At 39.8% G+C, this 27,973-nt stretch overlaps 1 protein-coding gene across 1 annotated transcript; it reads right to left on the reverse strand.

Annotated features, from left to right (window-relative positions):
* Window positions 1–42: 42 nt before the first annotated feature.
* On the reverse strand, window positions 43–27,830 carry sacm1la (SAC1 like phosphatidylinositide phosphatase a). Its single transcript, XM_072675869.1, has 20 exons — window positions 27,792–27,830; window positions 24,166–24,263; window positions 23,695–23,769; window positions 23,165–23,292; window positions 18,851–19,000; window positions 14,724–14,783; window positions 14,585–14,618; window positions 13,355–13,456; window positions 12,793–12,878; window positions 12,366–12,452; window positions 10,933–11,001; window positions 10,746–10,825; window positions 10,152–10,250; window positions 7,959–8,097; window positions 7,420–7,489; window positions 6,571–6,643; window positions 4,698–4,791; window positions 4,494–4,589; window positions 4,278–4,335; window positions 43–3,188 (listed from the first exon to the last, which is right to left on the reverse strand). The coding sequence occupies exons 1-20, from the start codon at window positions 27,818–27,820 to the stop codon at window positions 3,052–3,054; spliced, it is 1,764 nt and encodes a 587-aa protein (XP_072531970.1). The 5' UTR covers window positions 27,821–27,830; the 3' UTR covers window positions 43–3,051.
* Window positions 27,831–27,973: the final 143 nt, after the last annotated feature.

The following is a 27,973-nucleotide window of genomic DNA, read 5'->3' on the forward strand; positions in this document are numbered from 1 at the left end:
TATTCTGAGAAGGGACAATATCTGGACAGACAGACAAAGAGAGTAATCAAACATTTTATTAGAAAGTTGAGGAATCCATAACATCTCTAAAATAATCAAGAAATTAGTTCACTTTCAGGAGAACAGTGACAAGATCAAGTCCAAAATTACAAACACCATTTTACCAATGTTCCACTACATTCGTCCTCATTGCACTGTGACGTTCCTACACCACCTGCCGATCAGAAGCCTGAGAGAACTCCATGCACACTCAGAACAGCATCGCTCCCTTCGCTTAACCCAAGAACATGACCAGGGGCGGATTCAGCGGTTGTAAAATACATACAGTACAGTACATAATTACGAGGTGATCTGCAGAGCAGATACATTTTGGATTCCAATGTACAGTTCATAAACCACTCCTTCAGAGGTCAAACAACAAGATCTGTATAGCAGCTGCGTTACCAACGCACCAAAGTGTTCATGGATCTGACCACCTCGCCATCGGCCTCACTATGCAGGTTCTTAGCAGAGAAAGGGTTCAAACTGTGTACACTGATGATCTAGTTAGGAAGGGCATCACATTGTCTAAAGTATTGAATCGGTGTGCAGCGTTAAATCTGAGCCCGCACTACAGATCTGTGTGCTTTGCTGTGCTTGACAGTTCTAGGCCAGGAACAGGCTTTGAATTCCTTATTTTCCTAACAGCACTATTGAAAGGCCTAATTCTATAGAACAGACTTCATTCTGTGTCGCAGCCGTCGTTAAAACGTACATTGCAAAATAAAAATATTGTTTCTGTATCATTAAATAGGAACAATAGTAAAGAGCAAAAGACAGGAAATCCGTAACATGACACACAGTCAGACTTCATCACTCATTTCTACCTGGTGAAGTGCAAATCCGCTCTCAGTATTCTACTGGCGACTGAAGAATAACACTGCAACCACACACACACACACGCAAAAACTATTAGGGAATGTGCTCATGCTCCTGGAATCTCTTTTAGTGTTCTGGTCCACGAATGGAAATCATTAGTAAAGTGCTGATAAAACAAATTTGCATAAACCATTACTGAAACAGTGCATAAAAACCTCCACCTCTCTACAGCAGAGCCTCTTAAAGGAATAGCTTAGCAAAAAAAATCAAAGGCACATCATTTTCTTCTTTTCTCAGTTGTAGTTCATCTGGCACGGCGTGTCTGGAGTAATATATGGAACATTTTTGGTGGTGGATATGGCCTAATACTAATATATACTAACTATGACTATGATAGCTTTGTAGCTTCAGGACAAAAGTAAAAAAGCAAACCTTAGGCACCAATATCTTAGCTGAGCGACTAATATATATATATATATATATATATATATATATATATATATATATATATATATATATATATATATATATATATATATATATATATCGTTGCTGTCATGTTAATATTTCTCATTTTTCACTTCTTAAACAATGTAAATCTGGCAGTTGTTCTTCATATTGTGTCAAAATTTGATGATGAATGCACCAATAAAAATGTTCGATATGGAGTAAGAGGAGAGCTCTTCCTTTAAGCAATGGTTCAGCCATAATTTGATTCATAATTAGGACTCTAATTGGCCCAAAAATGCTAAAGATTCGCTCGCACAATTTCCCTGCTTATCTCAAATGTGTGGATCAGCCAATACTGCAGGTCTGCTGTCCAAAATTGTCGTTTTATAAGTAACATGTCTACAGTCTAAGCAAAAAAGGTTGTATATAGTATCAAAAATATCATCCAACATTTGTCCAAAGTAATGGCTGTCAAAGCAGTATTCAGGGACTTCCAGACAGTTCAGATCTTTGATGATGCCCAATTCGCAACACAAGAATAGAGCAAAAATGTGCACCATCTGGAGCTTCCTGGGGATTGGTTTGACAACCCTTGCTTATTGCAAATGTTCGCTGGCATGCGCATGGCAATGACATTAAATAAACTCTTTACACAGACTTCCATATAAAGTCAAGAGGCTTTTTTCCTCCTCCAATAAAGATAGACATTTTGGAGGTTTACATTTTAACGGTTCTCTGAGGGTTCCATATCTAACTAGTACCTTTAGAAGAACATAGAAGGGTGTAGGACATATCCTTAATTAAAAAAAAAATAAATATTAGCCTCGTAGCTCCAGTGCAAAAGTAAACAAGCAAACTTCGAACTCCAAACACGTCTTGCCCAACTGACTACCTGGGAAGCAACTTTGATTTTTCGGTGAACTGTTCCTTTTAGCCTTCAAGCTACCGCCACGCATGAGAAGTCGAACCTACAAATCTATCAGCAAATAAGATGTTAACTACATGAGAATTCACAGTACAGAACTAATTAAGCAGCCAACAGGAGAGATAAAGAAATCAAGGTATATTATAGGTTATTGGGTAGAATAACATATATACGTTCGCCCAAAGGGCCCCAACCCGATGCAATGCAAATATTCACGATGGTAACCATCCCTCCGGATAGGAGTGACATTCAACATGTATGCAAGTAGAAGAATGCTCCGATACGCTGAAAGGAAACCCCTCGTTACACATGGAGTAGACCAACATTTACACATCTAGGCAGCTGAATGCCAACCAAAAGAACTTTGGTAACAACAATATTGCTCTAGAAATCTACTCCGCAAGATTACAAAAGGTCCACAATGACGTTACTGGCAAAGTACTGCTTGTACTACTGTAGTGCACACTCGACAACTCTACTGAAGTGCATATGCCACTGATGTGTGAACTGTGTGCCTTTGTTCCTCATGGTTGGTCACGATGCCACTTGGTTCAGAAGGTTGCTTCCTGCAGTGCAGGAGGGAGACTGCATTCGCATGGACGGGGTCGCAATGATCAAATGACTTTAGCGTGACTCCAGCTCCTGCTGGAAGGCCGCGGTCTACAGTACGAGAAGGACAGTGTGGAGAGCAGATCAGATCAGTACAGACTCCAAGCCTGATGCAGCTGGGAGGAGAAAGAAGAGGAGGAAGAGGAGGGAGAGAGAGAAGAGGAGGAGTGCAGGGATGCAGGGCCGAGCTGCTTTCCACACACGCACAATCAATCCATCTTCTCCTTCTGCACCAGCTTAGGCGCGTCCACAAACTCCTTGCCGTTGAAGAGGATGACGGCGGCCGTGACGGCACTGGCTGTGCCCCAGAACAACACGTACGCAAGCGTCTCTGTCCAAGTATCACCTGAGAAAAACACAACAAGAGCTGTTCAGATAGCTCAAACATAGCTGATCAGACAAGGTGCAATTACCGTCCAATGAAGGTAATGGTGCTCTGAAGGCTAACAGAGCCATCCTTTATCCTTTAGCCTGCACATATCTTGGTACTGTTGAAAAATGAGAGTTTGGTATATGGAAGTGACCTCAAAAACTTGTGTCCTTAAAAAGCTAGTTCGGCATAACCAAAACAGGGCTGTAAAACAGGCCTCCAAATTCCCAAAACACCCAAATTTGTATACACCAGCCTCTAGCAAAAGCCTTCTAAAGCCAAAAGCTCTATTCAAAGCTGGTGATGGGGTAAAACCTAATGACCACTTTGGGGAAAGGCTTTGTTACTTGTACTCAAGTTTTCTTAGAAAACCTTTGCTGCAACTGTAACTCACAGTAACAGTGGTGAACAGCACATCACGGTCAGATTTGTGCTAGATAACAAGTCAGGGTGCAAAAAGGGAAAATAGGGAAGCGAGCAGACCAAGCTAACTGCAAACCGCAGTTATCAAGCTATCAAGCTTCTGTGTGCGCTCTCACAATGACTCTCTGTAAACCAGCCAATCAGAGCAGAGCTCATCACATTATTCATGAGCCCACAATAAACAGGAACTTAGTTTCATCATGAATAAAATACTGAATAAATGCATTCTATGGCACATTTAACATTGTGCAAACTGTCTAAGTCACCACACCCTCTCCTTAAACTAGGGCTGGGCAATATGGCGGTATTTTTTACATCACAATATGTACTATATCCTCCCTGAGAATATTGTGGATATCACCTGTATTTCTAGGATAATGAGCAGCTGCTTTTCATTACGAAGAGAGTGTTATTAGTCCTGGGTAACTGGATTAGTTGCTAAGATTCATGCTACCACTGATTCTTTTTCAGTCCAACTTATTAGATTTTGAAAAATGTAAATATTGTGCATCATGAAACACTCTCAATGTATTGTGATATTACACAGTTGTGCATGCATGTCATATCACCCACTTCTCCCTAAACTGTGCTGAGACACTACAGAGGCATGTCGAATAGCTAAAAATGGCAGCAGTTTCTTACCAGCCATAAGAAGGCAGATGATGCACATGGAAAAGGCCACCAACATGATGATTGGAAGCTAGAAGAGCAGCAGAAACAAACAGGTCAGTAACCATCTGATGACGAACACACTAATCAAGGACCAATCAGTTATGGGCCTGAGCTGGCACAACAACACGGACTATAACATTTGTACAGTACTAAAATGTGGGTTAGGTAGCCGAATAATAAACTGACCGTGAGGAATTTCCAATCTTTCTGCACTTGGAGAGGGGTCAGGCTTTCCACACTTTCATCCACAGTGTAGTTACCGAGGAAGAGGTCAATGGAGTCCTAGGAGCCAAATGATATCGGTTGACCTTTACTATTTTCACAGAGCTGGTTATTCAGCCTTATTGATACACAGCACAGCTGTAAATAAGAAAGTGAATTCATGCGTACTTGTCTGAAGCCATCAGAGAAGTTGTTCTTGTAATAGCGAATCATGGAGTTCCAGCCATCCATTACTAAGCCCCACTGAGTCCTCTTTCCAGTCCTGAGGAACGATTTAGAAAAGTTAAGAGTTTCTGCTATCAAAACATTATTTTATATGATAATTATAAACACACACAAACACATTTGTACAGTGCATTCGGGAAGTCCTCAGACCCCTTTATTTTTCCACATTTTTTTTAAGCTGAGGCAAAATAAATCGCAAGCACTGTATCAAACACAACCATCTAAACAAATGTTAAGACTACTGTATTGTTTGTATTATTCATAACATTTTGTAACAGTGTGTGCATATGCAGAACAGAACTGTTTGCAAATGTATTCAAAATGAAAAACAAACAAAACAAAAATTCAAATGAACACAAATTCAAACCCATTGCTATGACACTTGAATTTTAGCTCTGGCAGCCTCCCATGTCTCCTGATCATCTTTGAGATGTTTCTACACCTAAAATACAGTCCATCTGTTAATCGGACATGATCTGAAAAGACTCACACTTGCCTCTATAAGGTCTCACAGCTGACAATGCATATCAGAGCCAAGCCATGAGGTGGACTGTGTGGAGGAAGAAAGCTGAAGCTGCTTTAAAAAAAAAAAAAAAAAAAGTTTCCAAGAGCACAGTGGCCTCCATAAATCTTAAATGGAACAAGTTTGGAACAACCAGTTCTCTTACTAGAACTGGCCGCACCATCAAGCTAAGTAATGCTTGGTAAGAGAGGTGGCCAGGAACTCAATGGCTGAGCTCCAAAGACCCTGTGTGCAGATAGTAGAAACGTCCAGAAGGTCAGCCATCACGGTCATAAAGCCCAGATTGGAGTGTTTCAGAGTGGCCATGAGCTTCTCCCCCGTAAAAGCCCCTAAAGGACTCTCAGACAATATTCTCTGGTCTGATGAAACCAAGATTTAACTTTTTGGCCTCCATTTTTGGAGTTATGTTCAGAGGATACCAAGCACTGCTCATCAACAGTCCAATATCATCCCACAGTGAAGCATGGTGGTGGCTGAATTATGCTGTGGGGGTGTATTTTAGCATCTGGGACAGGGAGACTGTTACACAATGTCAGCTGTGAGACTTTACATACAGTCATGAGAAAGAGTAAGGACACCTCATGAAAATCTTTGTCTTTGGTTGATAATTTAAACATCGATCTTCATTTAAACGATGTTAGAAGATGGAGGTAAAATAACTTAACCAATAAAACTGAAATCATTTGTAAAACATATTAGATTGTATAGAAATACTATTTTCTTGTGAGGAAAATACCCTCATGTTTCCTCACAGGAAGACAGAATTTCTATTAATTACATTTGACAAATTTCCTTCTTTAGTCCTTTAGTTACTTTATTTCCCAGTAGTGAAGATCAAATGTCCATATGTATAAAAAAAAAAAATCACGTTCAAACAACTTGAATTTACCACAGGTGGCCAAGAGACATGGGAGCCCCCCAGAGCTAAATTTCTAGTGTCATAGCAAAGGGTCTGAATACCATGTGAAATTTTAGTTTTTCCTTTTTAATAAATTCTGTTGTCATGTTCTCATTATGGGGTATGGGGAGAGCAGAATGATGGAGGGAAACGTTTATATAAATATATATATATATATATATATATATATATATAGTAGAATGGTCTAATCCAAGCAGAGCTTAACATGGAGTAATGAACAATAATTTATAATTTATATATATGATAAATTATATATGATAAATGATAAATTATTATTCATTACTCCATGTTAAACTCTGCTTGGATTAGACCATTCTACTTGGCATTAGACACAGTATCAGCTGCCTCTCATGCTAAGTACAAGTATTAATTACCTGGTGAAGTCAGTCTTTAGAGCTCCTGTGCCTGCGTATTGTTTAGCGCATGCGTTGGCATTGTCAGCCCAGGCTAAGGAACAGAAAAAACAACATTAATTAAAGCCAGATTTAAGTGTCCTGCTGTGAGAGCATTTTTTTAAGGATGAAAAAAAGTAAACCACAGCATCAAGAACATTACTTGTATTTGAACTGGGCTGGGTTTAGTATTTCAATACAGTTTCCTAGGCATGTGCAATGATATTGAATAATCAGTCTCAGCTGCTAACTCCTTAAAGAATTTAGTTTAGAGTCGATACTTCAAACTGATCTGTTCATGTATTTATTTTACTCTAGAAGAGCAGGGTGTTTTGACGACTCTGAACTACTGCACGAAAATATCTGCATATTGGTATATCCAGAAAATGTTACGGTCCCATGAAAAATTGCTTATGTATTGGCATTGGCAAAGATGTACACGTAAAAATACTGGCCCATAATCAGCTCAAAATTCCCACTGCTGGCAATTCTGGTACATACCTAGTTTTCTCACTACCATTTTTCAATCTCACAAACCAAAATGGGGTGTTCAACCAAGTTAATGGGGAATTTACGCATGCAAATTCTGCAGGAAGTAGGTACATGTACAGTCTGCAACATATTCAAGATTAATCAAGTAGTGCGGTTGTTAACATACATAATTATACCTAACATACAGGACTGTAATTAAGACATCTGGAATTTGACACAAGCATGCTTACTTTCTCATTAACAGACTGAAGTACTGAAACTTGGTATTGCATTATATGAAACTGTTCGATACTAAGTGCTATTGAAGTAATTAGTCTGGTATGATAAAGTTTTGAGTACCATTCTTGTAAATCTTCTCAAAATCTGCCTGCTCCTCAATCTTCTGGCCAACATGGAGGACACCCAACCTCTAAAATGAAAAGTATTTACATACATACATAAATGTCATCAGCGAATAAATATGGTGTGTACAGAGCACTTGTTATAACTCTCACTTTCAGCATGTGGAACCAATAATACAATGACTTCTGGAGCTGCAAAGCTAAAGTAGCTAACAAATAATGGAGGGTTATGACCACGAATTTAGAATGTCCCCTTGCCTCAAACTGCAGAGTTGTAAATTTTAATAGACTTGCTTATGTGGTTTCACTGTATGTGGTTACACTGTTATCTAACAGTCTCACACACACACACACACACACACACACACAAATCAAACTCCAAGATAGCTGCTCCTATTTTCAGCTATGCTCACACTTTTGCATAGCACACGTTTCTCAAAAGGTGCCAGAAACCACATAAACAAGTCTATTTGACATTCCTGCGGAACTCTGCGGTTTAAGGAGAAGGTGGGATGCCAGTCTGTCACTGGTTCTCACCTGGAGCTGGTTCTGCAGGGAGCGCCTGGCTAGAAGACTCTGAATGACGTTGGTGCGATCCAGGCAGTCCATGCAGTTACTGCGGAATGTTCCCGACTGCTCCGACACCACCCTGCCCTCCGAATTCAACATGAAGTACCTGCAGAGACCAAAGTATTAAAAACAATACCTACTGTTATTTTTAATACACAGAACACATTACTTTATTACACAATGCGCTCTGATAGAACACTGAATTGTGTTGTATTACGGTATGTGGCACAAATACAAAACACTTACATGTGACCTAATGTGATTCTGATTTGATGTTGTGACAGGGTGCGAATGGAGCCATCTTTCACATCTAATCGCAGATCTGATACAAATCGTGGGCGTGTGACCTTAATGAGAACAGTCATTCATGCCGCCCCCACCCCAACCAATGCGCTGCACTGTATGTCATTATTTTAATTGCTCTAATATTGGACAGCTAGAGAAATTATCTTCACAATGGCATTTGATGGCTCTGTGATAGACTGAAATTCAAAGAACTCCATACTCCATAAGTAGTGCACTACATAGGTCATGAAAATAGGGGCATTTAATATTGTAATAATTTCCCAATAAATTCCAGAAATGTAACATTTTGCATTGTAACTCAGTCAACAATGTAATACAAACCAATAATATAATAAGGTACTCAGGCTGGAATTGTAATCAATACCCAATAATAGATGGCCTGCTCCAGTTATTTTGCCCTCCAATGGAATCAGTGTCTCTTAATGCAGCAGATGCCGATCCAATCTTTGTGTTTGTATAGAAAAAATACAGCCAAACAGTTTAGATAAGATGAGCTGCTAATTAATACACTTAGTAAAATGACATATTATAAGTAGCAGTGTCTATAATGAGACATCCTGGACTGATTTATTTAGTTTAGTAAAGATGTATATACACTATTTAATAGTGTTTAATATCTTAAAACAATCAGTCAGCCTGGATTATAAGTTTCCATAAAATTTTAGAAATTATGTCATGTTTTCATGCTCCAATGTAAAATAGCTTGACTCAGAACTCTTCATTTACCTTCTGAGAACGTCCTTACTCCTGTAGTCTGGGAATAATATCCGTTAATGGAGTTTTGAAGACACCAGATGGCGCTCTGAACACCATTGTTAAAAGAAAGACTAGTAACTGGATTAGGATTAAAATAGCAGATATAGTGCTATAGTGCTTCTGTACCCAAACAGTGTGTTCTAGATTGTTGCCACACAAAAACCTTGCATCTCCATTTTGGCTGGTAGTTTTTAATACACTGTGTCAATGAAATATAATCAACTTCCACTGAAAGTTAAGAGAGTATTTTCTTCTTCTGTAAAGTTGAGGAATAAGGTTTTTGCATAACAAGGATATTTAACAAAGACCATTTATGACTATGTTCATGTGCACAGATGCCTACTGGACATTAGATTGCACTACTTGAGTGTAGAATCCTCAGCTTAGTGCAAAGGAGAGAAGGAGTCATTTGGGATTGAGCTGTAGTTTGACGTTTACGATGCACATGCTTTCATTTATGTGACATTTATTGATTTGAATGTCTGCACACAGACTGTTTGAGAGCATACAGTACCCATCAACACATAACCTTAATCACATAACCTTACAAAGCAGAAAGATTGGATCTGAGCAATTGCATATTACATTATTAGGCAAGTTACATTGCATTACAAGGCTGGATTACATTTTTGACCTAGTTAGGAGTATAATTAATCACATTTCTGGGTGTTATTACATTACTGGAAACACAAACATGAACATACAAAGCAGAAAGATTGCATCTGAGCAATTGCATACAAGCAATGAAGCTTGCCATGTGAGTGTAGCCAGCGATATATGCTGCATTATGCTAATGTCGCATGTGGGCCTCAGGGGGGAAATGAAATGCACACAAAAAAAATTCAGAATATGGATCATAAACTGTGTTAAACCAGCAAGAACACATGATGTTTGCTGGTAATTTTGAGAATAGTGAGTGCTTTCTCCAATATAACCATATCTATCACATTAGAAAGCTGCAGTCAATTGTCTGTTCTTTAGCTGATTTGATTAATGCTTAATTCCCTGATGTATCCATCAAAATAATTACATCAAGCCATATCATCATTACTGAACATATGAGGTTATGAATTTCAGGAAATAGCGCTATAGACCCACCCGAATTCATCCTGCATCTCTGCCACAGCGTCCACCAAAATCTGTAGGCGATGCCATCTCATCTTACTGCACTCTTTATGGAAGTCAAAGGCGATGTACCTATAAGTGTGAATCAAATTACAGTGTATTGCTCACATACACAGTTATACGTGCCACTACTAGTAGGAAAATGCTTAGAAGACTGTTTGATTTTATAAAAATAAGACAGAAGACAAGACAAAAAATTAAGGTTAAAAAAATATATACAAGTATGCAGAGATATTGGAAATACAGAATACAATATTAATATCATGACAAAATCCTTGTATATATTACATACATACACACACACACACACACACACACACACACACACACACACACACACACACACACACACACACACACACACACACACACACTAATATTCATATGTAATTTTTTTTATATTGTGCAGCTCTAGTAGAGGAAAAAGTATATACACAGAAATATAAAGAAGTAGAGGCTGGAATCAATAGTACAGTAGCTTTAAATGTGCAGTTAAATATCAAAAGGCCTGTCAAAATAAATTTTCAGGATTGTGGGCGAAAAAAAAAGTTTAGAATGGATCCTTACTTGATCATCCCGTTTTCCATGCTGTTCACTAATTTGGCGAACGCCTGCTCAAGGGGCAACTCTGAACCCTTCTGATTGACCTAAATATCAAAGCAAACCACAAAACATACACCACATACTTTCACCAACCTCCACACACAACCGTGTTTTTTTTGATGTACAAAAAGTGTTTCAATGCATTATTTACCAAATTCAGAATGACCTGCTTCCCATAAATGAGGACCTGGGAGTCAAAATGCCTCTGAAACCCATCCAGCTACAAGAGAGTCAAACATACATGTTACAGTGAATTTCCTACAACAGTGTGAGACAAGCACATAAATGAACAGGCAAGCCACGCTTTTATCCAGCAGATGGTGCTGTAGCTCTGAGAATATGACTAGCAGTTTTTTTTGTAAGCGTTGGAGGAGGGAGGTTGACTGAGAAAACCTAATAATAATGCACACGTCTGCTAGGTTGATAACATGCATCAGCTACACTGAGCATAATGAGTAATCCAGTCATGCACATGGGTTTTCTACATATAGTCCAATCTTCTTTCTCAGATGTTTTGTCTGTGGATCGTTGAATCCATATTAAGTCTGCCTCTCTTGCGGAAGACTGAGACCGAGGTATGCAGAAATGCTTCTCCATCAAATCTCACTGCATGTGCCCTTGCTTTAAAAGTGTCATAGAATGCATTTATTTAGTAGTATAAATGGTTCTCTGATGTATTCATAGAACACTACATAGAAAAATCCCCAATTCCATTATACATGCCCATTCACAGACCTATGCTTCGGCCCTACAATGAAACAAGCTGGTTTCCCTTTTATGGCGGCAATTTCATGAGCTCTGCTCTAATTGGCTGGTTTACAGAGAGGCACCAAGATGGCTTACACAAAATCAACATGTCTAGCCATAACATCAGCATAGTCATAGCTTTGTTTTTAGCATTGTAGCAAAAACACTGTAATCGTATTTTGCAATTATCCCCACCAATCCACATCTTACAGGATAGTGTGGCTATACTGTCAGCTATCTGAACAGTCTTATCTGGAATGCTGCTAGGCTAGGGTAGGGTTAGTTGTGGATGCACGGATACAATGTGCTTTTGCCCCCTTGCGTACCACTTTAGACATCGTTCCCTGGATAGTGGCATCACGGAAAAGCTGTGGTCACAAGGCTTGGTTCACATAGCAACCTGGACCTGAGCATTTTTCTATATCTAGCAGTGTCTTGCGGTGATGTGCTGCGCACCGGTGTTATGGTGCAGAATCGGACCAAAGACTGTTTCTTAATACAAAAGTAACTAAAGCATTATATTCTCAGGAAAAGTTGCTGGTGTGCCATCTTGGACTAGGGCTAGAACGAAGGTGAGGGTATGTAAATACTGGGGGTCGTCAAGAATCAAGACTGTTAGAAATCAGTTTAGGGTTTTGGAATTGGCCCGTTTAACAGCTCCAGGTTTGGTTTGACAAAGCTGTGTTTGAGGTTCATGGTGTGTCATTTCCATGTACCGAACTCTTACCGAGCTGTGCAACAGTTTTCCATTCTAGGGTACTTTTAAAATCATACTTTTTTTACGCAAATCAAATGTAAGAACTGATCAGATCAAAAAAATCAAAGCCAAAGCCTCACATGATTGGTGGTGCTGCTGATCTGTGGTTTTGGCTTGTACTTCAGGTTGGGTCTCTGGGACCAGAAGAAAGGCATGGAGCCTCGAGTCTGGTAAAGGAAAACAGAAAAAGGGTCAGAGGCAGTTTAACTGAAAGCATCTTCGTCATAGAGCACATCCCTAAAACAAGACTGGGACTTTAAGCTAATTTCATTCAAACATTACACTTGTAACTACAAATGCTTGTTGATGCTTTTCGAGTTCAGAAAGGATTCCTAACTCATGACCGAAAACTTCCCGTCCACTGCATTAGAATACCAGATAATGATGTTAGCGCAGCTCAAGAATTTGGAATTTCTTTCTCTGTAGTGGAAGTACCTTTAGTCATGTAGGACTCATTATAAAAGTTCTGCAGGCTAAAAACCTTCATTTATATTCTGTTATACCGACCTGCACGAAGGAGGCTCTGGAGTTATTATACTGAACTATTTGTTCAGTTTCGACAAAGTTAGCAGCATGTCCTTCAGAGTCAATTCCTAAGGAAAAAAAAGTAAATAATGATGAAATAAAAAAGGAAAAAGAAAGAAAAGAAATCTATGTAGAAGATCAGAATCATGACTCAAGCTCATCATGTGTAGTTCCACAGGCTCTTTAAATAATTACTAAGACATTAGTTAAATTAAACAATAATAAACAGAGCTGTAGATGATTCTAACATGACTGAGACAAGTTACAATGAAAAGCATCCAGAATGTGCCATGTTTAATATATTTAATCAAACTTCAGGCTCTCAAAAGAAAGAGGTTTTAAATAGATAAATCACACTGTAATTATAATGCAGGTTGTCATTTGTTGTTTTGTTCTTGTTCCAAAGTACTTGAACTATTAAGCAAAATATCCAAAAACACATAACTAATATAACTCCTATAAAAGTACTTCCAAACTTTTGAACAGCAGTATATTTGTGGGTGTATGTTTGCGCGTCTACCAGAATTTACAGCCACCAGCTTACCTCGTACATAGTATCGCACTCCAGCTCTGAAACAGCTCCTCCTAGAGATGAGGATCCACTCAAATATCTTCCCATTGATGCAGCATGGCTTCATCGCAATAACTGTTCAACCTGTTAAAGGCTCCCAACAGCCCAAGTAATGCAGCATGCACATTCCCTGAACAATATACGTGTATGTATGGGTATGTATGGAACAGACAGACCAGTGGAACAGTAGTGCCAAAAACAAGATCAGTCAGAGTGTGATTTTGAAATCACAAGAACAGAGCTGCAATTTTATTTACAGCTTAAGCAATTAACCACATGGTCACATGAACTTACTCCTTACTACTGTTGGACTCATTGGAAGCAACCAATTGTCCATGTGCTGTGTACATCACAACACAACCACAACCGACTGTCAGCCACACTACATTCATAGTCTCAAAATACAGAGTACAAGAGCATACAGTCACCGTCAATCAAAAACCCTGTGTCTGCATTTTTGACATCAATAAGATCTGGTGGTTGTTCTTTACCTCAAAACGCATGATGAATGGACTAATAAAAGAGCTCTAAAATAACATGGGGGGGGGGGGGGGGGGGGGGCATTTGGTATCACTTTACTTAGATGGTCCCTTATAGATATCTCGTAGATGCTCCCCTGACCTTCAACTAACATTCAACTGAATATGTGTTAAGTGCTGAAACTGAAATCTAAGCTAAATGTAAATGGCTGTCTACTGAATGTAACCCTACACCTTTCAGCAACAGACATTCGGTCAATAGACATTTTTTTTTTACAGTCAACAGACATTCAATTTACAATACAGTTCAGTTGCATTTATTACATTTTCAGTTGAATGTTAGTTGAAGGTCAGGTGAGCATCTACAAGTAAAGTGATACCAAATATTATTACTTTGACTTCCAGTGAAAGTCAAGGGATTTTCTTGTACTGCAAAGCTGCCATTTTGGAGATACAAGGTTTTTGGCACCACAGTGACAATATGTTGGTCTCTTTTGTGTTCCTGAACCTCAGCTAAAAGTGGGAGCACAATTAAATGCACAATTAAAAGCACAGACAGAACCAAACATTTGATCGTTTGACCAAACAGTTGATCAGTGTTTAAATACTGATGATAAAAACAATATGTTTAACAATATTTAACAACTCAGGGCTGCCACCTAGTGTATATACACAAGACTGAAGATTCAACCAAAGAAACCGACATGACAGACTAAAAGGATACAGCCATGGATGACAGGAAAAGCAAACTTCTGAAGCTAAGAAGGAGAAACATAAACAACAACACTTCTTAACGCATCTGCATTGATTGAGCATGAATAGATTGCATTCGTAAATAAGTAAGTAAGTGCAAGTGTGTGTACCTCTGGTTGCGCAAAGAAGTCCCTCAAAAGGTATCCGTTCCACACAAACCTCTGATCTGCCTGTGAGGAGAATGAACCAAATCAGTCCAATTAAATGTTGTTATCATCAAGAACAGCCGTTTCACAGAACGGTACTATGCTTTTAAAAAGCCATAGAAACGGAGAGGGACACCATAGAAGAACCCCTTTTAGTTCAGTATGAACCATGATTGTGAAAGAGATATGACAGTATGAAGAACCAAACGTCAAACTAAGGACCCACTGCTTTTGGGAGAACTTAATAAAGCACTAAACTCTGCCTTTATCAAAGCTTTTATTGTATTAACACCACTTACTGCACTTACTTTGTCTAGTTCTTTTCCACATAGTTTAGTCTTCTCTACATTCAGGTTCTGGGAATTGTGTATTGCTTGTAAATAGTTTGAATGAGGTAATTGTGGCATTTCTGGCGCATCAGTGCTCAGAAGTACCTTGAATTCAGGGTCTGTTAAAGCTAGCCTCGGATAATCAGAACGAATGACTATTTTTTTTGAGTCGCTTTGGATAAGAATATCTGCAAAATTCCATAAATGTAACCTTAACATCTTTACAAGTGAGAATCCCTCAAAGTACCATTTGTGGTATCTTTATAGCAACATGCAAACGTCTTTTACAATTATTATCATTACTTATTTATTTATTTGATTTTTTTCCATTAAAATAAAATCCATAATGTACTGTTTATTTTTATTCATTTATTAATTATTATTTACTTTTACTATTTACTATTATTTACACACAGCTTCTGAGATCATCTTCTGCAATGCTCAACAGTTCTGTATTAAAGTGTAACCAGTAGATAAACACCACTGTACAGTTTCTAGAATCATCTTTGATGGTTATGTTGCTAGACAACCATACCCTACAGTTAATTATGCAATACACACAGGCTGATGTGGTATGGCGTGAGATATTGGCACTGCGGTCGTAATCGCTGCCTTGAGTGTCTTTATTATTTACTCGATAAATCCTATTGCTTTTAGTACACTTAAAAGGCATGAATTACTTGATTTATGTTCATCCTGACCAAACCAGTCCAGCAGAGCTGAGGGAAGAGAAGTCCAAAAATAGGAGACTACTTCAGAGATAGACAGAATGTGTAACATTAAGACACAGAAAGAAAAAGTCTCACACACACACACACACACACACACACACACACACACACACACACACACACACACACACACACACACACACACAGGTGGTAAAAAGGGCTTGATAGCCACTAACCAACTAACATTTTTGAGAAGCGATTTAGAGAAGACTAGGGATGCAGACATGGGACCAGAAGGTCACAGGATCATTCCCCTGGACTCACAAAAGAAGTGTTGGGGGGGTAATCAACATTCATGGCTAAGGTGCCTTTAAAAACCAACTGTTCCCTGGACCTGGAGATGGCTGCCCACCTCTTCGGGCATGACTGCTCACGGTCCTATTCATTTGGTTGAATTGTGCTGCACTGCTAAGCAATGGCAGTAAAGTGTGGTTCTAATTTGAACACGGTCATAGTGAAGAAAAGTAGGACTGCAGAGGAGCTTGTATATGCTTAGAGATGGCAGAAGACCAGGAGAGATAAAGACAGAAAGAAACCGAGAGAAAGAGACAGACAAAGGAAGGGTTAGAGGAAAGAAGGTTTTGGTGATGTCTGAGGTTTCGGTGCAGGCTACACAAAGAATCCCCGGACAGATAACCATCTCAGCTTTCTTCCAGATCAAGCAGAACACAGACAGCCTGTGAGCACTTCATCAGAAAACCATCACTACGAAAAAAACTTTGTTTTTAAAAACAATACTTTGTTTTTCCCCCCGCCATCTGAAACAGCAGCTGCCCTTTACAGTGTGTGAACAAAGATTCTGAATAGCAAACTTTTTTTTTAAGTTAGATTAAGTCAGGGAGGAGGGGGGTTTCCACTCATGTTTTTTTGTAAAGAATTTTGGAGATGCAACCAAAAAGAGCTTTGATGTTTTAATTGTTTGTACTATCCAAAGCCACCAGTGAACCTACATGTAATATTGCCAGTGACAATGATGGTGAATAGGTATAGATCTGAATATATTAGTTTTCACCCTGCGTGTTCACCTTCATCAATATTTAAAAATGGATTGTTGGTTTAAAACAAACAAATAAATCAATCAATAAAAATCTGAATATCAAACTATGCAATAAATTACACTATAGCCAAGCATCCAGGCTTTTTTCTGTCCTGGCACCGAAGTAATGGAAACGCATGCTGAAGACCCACCTCTTCAAAGAGTACTTGGGCGAAGCGAAGTGTTGAGTATTATGGTCTCCATACTGGCTATTGTGTTTAGTAGTGTCTAAGCTTAGAGGCGTCTTCGGATCCTATTCTATACAAACTAGCTAAGGGTATTTTCTGAGTAAAAAGTGAAGCACGTTTGTAAGTCAATCTGGATGAGAGCGTCTGCTAAATGCCTTCAACGTAAATGTAAATGTAGGTAGCTTTTAGAAGCTTTTCAGATTCAGTCCAGTTTCACCTCTAATTCTGACGTCTCACATGTTTCACACAAAACCACTGCAGTGGTCAATAGTCGTCATTTGCTGTTGAGGCATAGTTCAGCTCAGTGAGAACAGCAGTGTTTTTTGTTTATTACAAACTCTTACTGTTTGGATACATTTATTTTACTTATATTTTACTTATTTACTTTATAACTTTCTTAAAGGCCTGAGGCTTTTGCACGGTATTGTATAATTACATTTTTTCCCCCCATTTCGGTCAGTGAATGGACGGTGTGTGTGTGTGTGTGTGTGTGTGTGTGAGTAACATGAGGAGTTTACAGTTTCACCATGTCTCCAATAACACTCCTTCAATATGAATGAAGCACAATCTAATGAGCTCATATGCTGTGTCTACGTTGTCCTCTCTGTCTGTCTCTGAAACCAGACAACACGTTTAAGAAGACTTTTGCTTTGTGACATGATGTGTGGTCCTGCCCGGAAGCAGACATTAGAAGATGGCTAGGGCTCATGGTTAATGGTCATGGTCAAACAAACCCAAAGAGCACAGAAAAAACATTCCCTGCACCAACACACCACCTCCACCAGCCTGGACACAAGGCCGGTCGTGCTGTTGGCACCAAATGTAAACCAATCACCGTGTGTTCCTCAGCAGAAATAAAGAGTAACCAGACCATGCTATGTTTGTCCAGTCTTCAACTGTCCAGCTTTATTCAGCCTGGGCTGTGCCACTGCAGCCTCAGCATTCTGGTCTTGGCTGATAGGGTAGTTATGTGAGTTACTGTAGCCATTCTGTCAGCTACAACCAGTCTGTCCAACCTCTGTTGATCAACAAGGCATTTCTGTCTGCAGAACTGCCGCTCATTTGAGGTTTTTCCTTATTGCACCATTCTGAGCAAACTCAATGGACTGTTGGGCTGAGAACTTCACATCTGGAACCAACAATCATGACACAATCAAACTCACAAAATAAGTCTGATGGGCTGCAACAGCAGATGACCCTGTTGGGTTCAACTTCTGTCAGACAAGAATAGAAAGCTTAGGCTCACTCTCAAAACTCTAGCTGATCTTGTTTAGGCTCTAGCATTATTTACACATGCAGCTCTTAAAAAGTATTTTACCAGTACACATGTTTATACTTAAAAGTCTATATTTGGAATAACTTGAATGCTTGGAAAAAAATGTAAAACTGTGACAACCAGCAGCTTCCTCATTTCTAAACAAAAATACAGTCACAATTTTTGTCTCCTACGAACCTCAAAACTCTACTGTAAAAACAAAACTGTCACTGAATCATTTCACTTTGCTGGTGGACAACAAAGCAGATATTACCTAGATTACCTTAATCTCTAGAATCAACTGGTGTTTTCAATCCCAATGCTAATCCCAAAAACTGAACTGTTAAATCATAAAGATTTTACTTTGCTGGCTGCAATCTAGAAGTCACTGTATTTTCTTATAACTTTATCACTTCACACATCAGTATCTCAGAAACGTTCTCCCAGAAGTGTTGTTCCGCAGGTAAACCGCTGCTTCAAGTTGACTGGGTGTTAAATTTTCAGGTGAAATTGAGTGTGTGAAAGGGGCTTTTCTGTCTCGGAGTCTCTCACCCTCTCGAGCAGGCTCATCTCCTGGAAGTCAGGGCTGGTGTTGGCAAGCCGCTGCTGGGTGTGTGTCAGGTCATAGTCAGTGCAGAAGTAGAAGCCGTCCGTGTTCAGCACGCCGTTAAGCATCGACAAGAACGTCTTGTTGTCCTGCATCTGTGTAAGAGCAGCAGTGAGAGTGTAAATACAACAGTGACAGGTTTAAGCAATCACACATACACTGTCTCGCACATTTGGTGGACACCTAGCTTTTAGTTTAGCTTTAATAGGTTCTGCTTCTGGGTGATTCTTCAGTTAGGGGAACTATTTACTCCCCCAGGTTATAAAGTTATGGCAGAAATAATTTGGTACAGATCGAACAGCTTAGGTATTAAATACGTTATTTACGGCACCACCTAAAAACAATGACGCATTTTAAAGACTTTGAAACTTCCCTGCTCAAATAAAAAAAGTAATGCATTTCTAAAAAAAAAAATGCTTACATTATATTACTCTCCCCAACATTATCATCATTACTGCAACAAGTTAATGTCATAACCATGGAAAGAAAGACTGACAGGGGAGCACATATCAGCTGAGAGAAGAGCGACATTCTGATGTGTGGATGGAGTTGATTAATCAATAATTCAATAATTAAATAATAATTATTCATATGTACTTAAAGGGAATCATATATTAGCTGCCAGGAAATCCATAACAGGAACCCCCACCACCACCAAAAATGTTGCTATGATGGTAACTGCACCTGGTGACAGGTGATCAGTCTCTCTAACTGCTAAGCATGTAAATAATGTCTGTATATGATTAAAATAAAATTATTGGCAATTTTATTTCTCAGAAGTTAAGATTAGGGCTGCACGAAATTGGGGAAAAAAAACAGACAGTGTTCAAAATACAGGAATCTTTACCAGAAGTCAATGATCCAACATGTCCTGATATTAATAATGCACTGTGTGTATCCAAGACTGGATGAAATAAATTATATTAATCAGCTATAACATGCCTCTAGTAGAGGTCATGGAAAATAAGAGCTATCGATAACAGGGTTGTGGGTTCGATTCCCAGGCTTGGCAAGCTGCCACTGTTTGGCCCTTGAGCAAGGCCCTTTACCCTCTCTGCTCCCCGGGTGCTGGAGTTGGCTGCCCACCGCTCTGGGTGTGTGTGTGTACTCACTGCCCCTAGTTCACTAGTGTGTGTGTGTTCACGACCACAGATGGGTTAAATGCGGAGGACACATTTCGCTGTACATAGTACAGTGACAAATACGTGCACTTTTACCTTTACCTTTTTTAAACAAATGATAGATTGTGCAGTACTAGTTAAGATGATAAAAAGAGACCCCAACACCCTTCTACAAACCAAGTCACCCTTCTACAAACCAACAAATAAAGACCAATCAGGTTTTTTTTTTTTTTTTTAGTAAAGCAGTATTAGAAGTGACAGTCCTATATTGGGAATAATAAGTCCAGCATCTACATGCTTTAACCACCAAAATAGGTTCAAGCCGTGCTTTTAACAATAGTGTAAAGATGGTCTAATCATCATTTAGCCCAAAGCTAAATGTTCTTCATAGAGGGAAAGACACTTTGATGAGCATGAAGCTGGAGTGCTAAAGCTAGATTCACAGACAGTTATTTTACAGTAACTAAACCTTGGCAGGTATTTTTCTTTCTTAACTAAAACATAAAATCAACATTAAATCAGAAGATCAAGCACTAACCAGAAATAGAAAGAAAAGAGGTGTCCGCAAACTTTTGATGTACAAAACAAATTCGTGAAAAACACAAGCATGTACTTGTTCAAGACATATGTTAAGGTGAGGGCCATAGAAGAGCAATGTAACCCAATCAAGCACATCCCACAGCACGAGCATGTGAACCCTGCTCTAAAACAACTCCAACTCACTCCGGCCAGAGTGGAACCGAAAGAAGCAGCGCATGCATGTAGCAGCCTGACAGCTAATTCCTCCAGCCAATACCAGCAGACCCTGGGGACCTCTCTTCTGTCTGAGGTAAGAGGATCTAAACACTAAGCTAGTTAGCTCTGAGAGGCGGGAGAGGCTGGAAAGACTTGACAGGGTGGCCACTCTATATACACATACACCTTCAGCACTCAATACTAATCACTCCACATAACAGCTGGAGTGCATCTCCTGCTTATGTGCTACAGCTAGCACACAGTTTACTGCAATGAGGCACAGATAAAGAGAGTGTAAAGCTGAAGCACCACCATGCAAGTGGCTGATTAGTAGGGGCGTAAAATGTATTAATGCAGCATGATTGCGTAATCAATAATTAATAACAAAGGATGCTCACGCTTTTTGTTCTTCAGGCTGCTTTTTAATGGCAATCTGCAGATGCTCTTATGCAGGTTGATTAACAGTCTAGTCTAGCCAAATGTAGCCGCATGACTTTGTCCAAGTACTATTAGTACACCGGGTAGACTGTTTTGGGCTTGGAATGGAATGCAAAGCAAAAAAAAAATATGCATGCATGATGATCCTGGCAGATTTCAATACTGGTGTATCCCCAACACAATCAAACAAAATATTACATTTCAATTAATAAAATAAAGAAAATATTGTCTGTTGAAATGCTCCAAGAGGTAGCATAAAAGAGCCATGAATAAATAAATAAATAACATCCTAAAGAATCATAATTATCTCGTATGGTTATGAGGTTTAAGGATTTAAACCCCATTGGATTAGTAAAGCGTCACACTAGGGTTGGCCAACACTCGTTCATGCCCTTACACTGAACCATCCAGTTTTGCTGGTCTTCTAGAGGCAGGCCCCAGTTTCCACCTCCTGTTGGAGAAACCTTTGCTCAACTCACTGAAGGCTGCAGCCATATACAGCATTACCCAACAACAACAAAAAAAAAACATCATAATGCACAGCATCTGCATAACATGACTCCAAGAAGACATTGTTCTTATGGGTTCCAACGAAACTGTGCTACTGCTGTATGAAGACTTCTCAATATCCACCAGCAATCTGCACACCTTAAAAACCAAGACCTGTTCTGCTCTGCTAAATCAGACACACAGGGGCAGTCTTCTGGACAGGGATTAAAAGGCGCCGTAAAATAATGAGAGTTCAGTGTATGAAAGTGCCAACTGTATCCTCATTCTCCAAACAGAGCTGTAAAACAGGCCCATTCTAATGCTTCAAAATGGTTGCATAACAATCTTGACTGGTAATATTAACACCTCCTAAATTTAGCTAAACTCTAGTCAAAGCTGGCTAAGGAGCAGGATGTAGGGAGAACATGGTGTTGTCGATAATTGGTACACTGAACAGGGCCATCTCCAAACTCTGCAAGTTATGGGAAAAAGGGTTGCTAAATAAACTGGGTCTTATGATTGCAGCTTTTCCTCTGGCAGTGTCCACAGAAGGGGAGTGTGACAAAGAGAAAAGCATGTGAAGCTAATGGTAGTAAAGATGGTGTTATTTTTTTACCATCTCTTCTCTTCATTGTCCGCTTCCTCGAAAACAAACTGGAGCACCTATACTGACTATGAAACCACAGATCACAAGGGAAAGCACCGGCTTATTTTTTAGAAACTCTAGAAAGTCAAACCCTGGGAAGTGAGTGGAGGCCAAAGGTAAAAGCTATGTCTTTGGTTTACTGGGACTTAGCCTCAATCAAAGTCACATACTTGCTGCTTATACATCAAGAACACCTTCAAATCCTCAATACATGTATTCTTATGACTAGACAACATTTCAAATGGGGATTTTCCATTTTAAAGTAAATATAGTTGATGACTAGGTGTAATCGCTGTCCGGGAAACCAGCCTTTAAAGTTCAGAGCAGAAAACTCTTAAGGATATAAATAATGCAACAGTGAAACACTTAGTAATACCTGGACTCAGCTTCTCAGCATGGGTTGACTTAATTGAGTATTCTAAGGAGACAAGAGCAGCTTGGAATTTAAAAAGAAAGATCACTTATCTTGTCATTTTGAAACAAGTGTGCTACAACGCAGAAGTGCAGCGAATGTGGGGACATAAGCGACTGATATTTTGGCTCACATTAAACCAAATGGCAATTTCTAAGTGGGTTGACAATGACTAATTCGTACAGTGTAAAAGCTGGTGACCCATACCTGCACGGTAGCTCAGCTAGAAGCATGTTAAACCACATACACATATGATAAATACAAACACTATATCTATCAAAGATTCTTATCCAAATACGACTTGTGCAAAACTGTGGACATTCAGACAGCAAAAATGACTAAACTGCCCATCCTGCTAGAGTACATCAGCTGTTTGACACTGATGGAAGTGAAATGGTGACAGCATTCGCTGCTTTACCTGGTTGTCCGTCAGGTGCAGTATGGTCTTCTTGTAGGAGATCAGGTCAAACTCCACTGCCTTCCACACTGTGTGACCAAACAGGCTGCCCACTTTCCTCTTCCGGGTGATTACTATAAGGTACATCCCTGCAGACACAAGCAAGTTAGTACCTGCACCTGCTCCTTCACAACTGAACCTACCCCTGATGACCTATGGTATGATCAATGATCAGACTCCACCAATTAACCCCTTTAAGTCAAACATAGTCAATTAGTCTGACAGTGCCTCTTTAATTTTGCACTGGCGCTGCAAGGTTAGCGTGGCTAACAGGTAGCGAAGGCTTAACCCTCACCACTGGTTTGACACCGTTTACCAGGTACAGACAAAGTTCACACTTCGAGGCAGTCTTGACTACCCTGTAAACAATGCTTGCTTTTGGTGTACTTTATAACCTGGATGAGGTTTCTGAGATTAGAGTTGGAATTAGACTCCAAGGGCAGTGGAGGTCCAGGAGCAGGACTCCCCTGTTTAATATTAGTTTGACCTACCAGCCACAAGGCGAATGGTTCCCATGATCCCACAAATGGGCTTGGTCACTCCTGATGGAGGGATGTCCTTAATACCTTTGAAAGAGAAATGTGTCAATTTACCTCATACATGAGTGGAGCTCCTTTGGTCATTTTCACAGCTTACCGTTACGCAGATTTGATCTACTAACTATGCAAGTATATCAATCTTCTCTACCTCACTTTCAGAACTACAGAAATGATTAAAGAGTGGCACCTTTGTGCATTCGTTAATAAAAAGTACCATTATATAATAACCATTATCAAACATAAACACCATTTCCTTGTTTCTACACTCATTGCCTGAGTACAGACTGTAGTCATTCTGTAGTACACAAGTTTTAATCAAGAGATAAGCAATACAAGAACTTTCTATTTGACACAAGTCTGTCAACAAGTCTGTGCACAGCCTCTGACAACAAAGCTTTCTCAGTTTGTCTATTTAGGCCTCACCTGTTAGGGTCATCTCTGTGGAAACCCTGTCGATGACCAGGACATCATTAGAACCATCATCACAGGCCTCAATGTAGAACTTCTCAGGGGTTGCATGCCTGTAGAAGGCAAGACATAGTAGATGGAAATATTGGTCTGCATTCAAGTGTCTGATACAACAACTATTTTGAATGGATTGCAATACAATATATTAAATAAAAAAGGTTTGAATATAGGCATAATAACAGAATTACAGCAAATAATTGTTTCTTACTGTATCTTCATCCAATATATTCCATGTAAAAAAATGATATTTTCAATATTTTCTTTATTATTATTATTATTTCATTTTTTATTAAACGTTTTGATTAGCACTTGTGTGCCACGTGTGAATAAATAATCTTGCTTTGGCTGCTATTCATTCTGAAATTCCGAAGTTACTGTAATTGGCAGCACAGATTTTGCAAATGCAGCAGCAGTGGATTTTGTTCGAAGACGGAGCAACTGTGGGGAACCATTGCTTAGTGGATGAAATGACGATGTTATCATTATTGTGATAAATTAAACCACAATACCCTCTTCTGAGCATATCATGGGGATCGTTAGCACTATGGCATAGACCGGAAAAGACTAGAGATAGCCGGGTAATTGCAGAGAAGTAGCTGACTGGATGTTAGTATATTTTCCCAATAGATTTTAGCTTTATGTATTTATCACACCGCTTTTTGCATCGTTTTAAAATATTATTAAAAAACAAAAACAAAAAAGAGCCTAGAAAAGGGACACCACGGGTTCTGAGGCTTCATTTTGTCCATTCTAACGTGTTCATGAAACTTAGCAAAACATGATGTTAGACTTTTGCTAATTGCCCACTCCTTCTTGTAGATGATCATTACCCAGGCTTGGCCATTTGCCTACAGTGAACCCTCAGATTCAGCAAGTTCTGACTGAGGCTTTAAATCAATACCTCTGGAGGACAAACATGTTTAAACAGAGCTGTACTGATGCCTCCAAACGGCTGCACTGACTGTGGGCCAATTCTGGGTAAATCTTCTTCCTTCCTTGCTAGATTGCTCAACAACACATTTCCTGTGCACTTAAATTTCTTCTTGACCACAAGCTACACTCAGAAAGCAGCGTAAGCACATCTCCTGCACTGTACTGTTAGGCTTCTTCATTCAAATCAATCCCTCCCTTGTATTAATGCCAGCCTTGGCCTAGCACTGCACTACATGCTTCCCACACTGTTGCACAAAGAAGCACTGTTTGAGGATTACATGATGTAATGCATATGTAGAGTCTATGAAGTGAAACAGCAAAGGGCCTACTGAAACACTAATGGTCTTCATCTTGAGCAAATGACATGTATGCTTAACTCATCGCAGCACAGGTGCTCCCATCGGTCTTATTTTATCAGTGGTGGTCAATTTTGAATGAGCCATTAAAACCACCTGCCTAATACTCTGTGGGTCGTACTGCCGAAACAGCTCTGATGGGTCATGAACTCCAAAAGAGCTTTGAAGATGTCCTGTGGTATCTGGGACCAAGAAGTTGGAAGCAGATCCTGCAAGCTGCATGGTGAGGCCTCCATGGACAGGAGTTGTTTGTTCAGCACATCGCACAGATGTTTGATCGGACTGAGATCTTCTGAGGTTTTTGAAGGCCAAATCCACACCTTGAACTCTGCCATGTTCTTCAAACCTTTCCTGAACAACTGATCATGAAGCAGGGTCCATTATTCTGCCCTTAAGAAATACTGTTACCATGAAGGGGTGTACCTGGGCTGCAATAATTGTTAAGGAAGGTGGTACAAGTAACATCCACCAGAATGGTTAAAACCAAGGGTTCCCAGCAGAACATTGCCCAGAGCATCACACTGTCTCTTCCAGCTTGCCTTCTTGCCATGGTGCGTCCTGGTATCTCTTTCCCAGGTAAATAAGAGCACACGCACCTAGCCCTGGCCGTAGAAAGAGGTCAGCATGGGTCATTTAACCAGTCAGACACCTTTCTACCATAGCCAGCATCAACCTTTTCAGCAATGCGTAGCTGTGGGGTTGGACCAGCTGGGCTACCCTTCGCTTCTCACATGCATTAATAAGTCTTGGGTCGCTTGTTGTCCTTACTTGCACACCTTTTGGTAGGTACTGACCATTGCACACTGGGAACACCCCAAAAGAGCTGCAGTTTTGGCCTCAGACCTATTGTCAAAGTCGAATAGGTTCTTAAGCTTAACAATTTTTTCCTGCTTTCAACACATCACCTTCAAGAATTGTCTGTTCACTTGCTGCCTAATATAGCCACCCCTTGACAGGTGTCACTGTAATGAATAATCAACATTTTTCCCTTCACCTGTCAGTGGTTTTAATATTATGGCTGACACTCCAAAGCTTTTGTCTATTTACATGTAGATCAATGACATTTCACCATTCATTGGACTTGAGGGCTGAAGTCAATGGCATCATTAGGCAGTTTGCCTACTTTGCTGCAGCAACAGCATACACTCTTCTGGGAAGGCCTTCAAAAGATGCTGAAATATTACTGTGAGGATTTGACTGCATTTAGCCACACAAGTATTAATGAGGTCAAGTACCGATGTTGGATGATCAGTTCTCAGCAGAAGAATTGGTGAGCAGCCTGTTGGACTACTGGACACCGACTGGACTATTACATTTGTGCATTAAGTATTATTATTGTGCATGCCTTAAAGCTGGCCCAGCATCTATGTGTAAACATGGCATTGGACATGCTGATCTTAGGTGAATGTTCCATACTATGAGAAAATATGTTTATAGGGAAATTGTACATGTGTGTGTGTGTGTGTGTGTGTGTGTGTGTGTAACCAAATACCTGTGAAAGCAATACATTCCTATTAAAGTAGGCAAAATCACTAATTATAGAGGACATATGTTGTCTGGATACATTTGGACATAGTGTAAGTACCTAATAATTCATCACTGTTTGTTTTTAAGTGATAATGAGGCAAGAACAATATTGGATGACCTCTTTAACATTTTTAAAAATCCAGCAACAGCAGTGACCACACCTCCAAGCTTTGAGCAAGCTTCAGAAAGGACCCCATAGACAACACTTGAAATGTGGGCAATCGTGCACTGGAGAAGTCTGGCAATATGTTGGCCAGTAGGCCAACGACTGTCCATCGTTCCTACACTGCAGATTTTATATGCAGTACGTACACACACACACACACACACACACACACACACACACACACACACACACACACACACACACACACACAGTTTCCAGCTGATCTCAGCAGACGCAACCTTAGCTAGTTAGCTAGCTAGCTACATTAATGACCACCACGAAAAACAGTCATTATGACAAGCAGGGGTCTTATAACACGAATATCCATCTAACGTAGCGTGAGAGGAGTAAATGTGAGGAATGTGTGTAAAATTAAAGAGTGAACGATAAAGAGCTATAATTGAGTATAAAGAGCTCAGCACTCAGATCACTGCTGACCAGCAGCAGACACACAGACACTCGCAGCTAAACCAGCTTAAAGACAGCGCGTCCAAACAGCTCGACTAGCAGACACGACGAGGATCATATAACGAGGGTATACGACAGGCGGCCTGAACGTGTCTCTGTCTCAATACAAGTAAAAATCCGCACAAACTTACAGGTTGAATCTCTCGTAGGCGGTCGCCATCTTCACTTCCTGCACACAGACAGCCAGTGACGTTGCCGGCCGTGACGTCAAACGTCAGAGACGTCAGGGCTGATTTAGCGCTGCTGTATAACTGCGCCTTTGGATGATTTATTTATTTCCTTTTTAAATTTTTAATTTGTTTGCTAAAATATT

Source organism: Salminus brasiliensis, chromosome 3, assembly GCF_030463535.1.
Source record: "Salminus brasiliensis chromosome 3, fSalBra1.hap2, whole genome shotgun sequence".
Taxonomy (NCBI): Eukaryota; Metazoa; Chordata; class Actinopteri; order Characiformes; family Bryconidae; genus Salminus; species Salminus brasiliensis.

What these genes read in the sequence shown, in the direction of transcription:
- sacm1la (XM_072675869.1), bottom strand. Translation starts at nt 27,820, where the DNA reads ATGGCGACCGCCTACGAGAGATTCAACCT. An exon ending in AACCATTCGCCTTGTGGCTG is followed by an intron (nt 23,293 to 23,694) that starts GTAGGTCAAACT and finishes TTGTGTCTGCAG; the next exon opens with GGATGTACCTTATAGTAATC. An exon ending in TTTTCCTGTCATCCATGGCT is followed by an intron (nt 13,457 to 14,584) that starts GTATCCTTTTAG and finishes CAGGTTGAACAG; the next exon opens with TTATTGCGATGAAGCCATGC.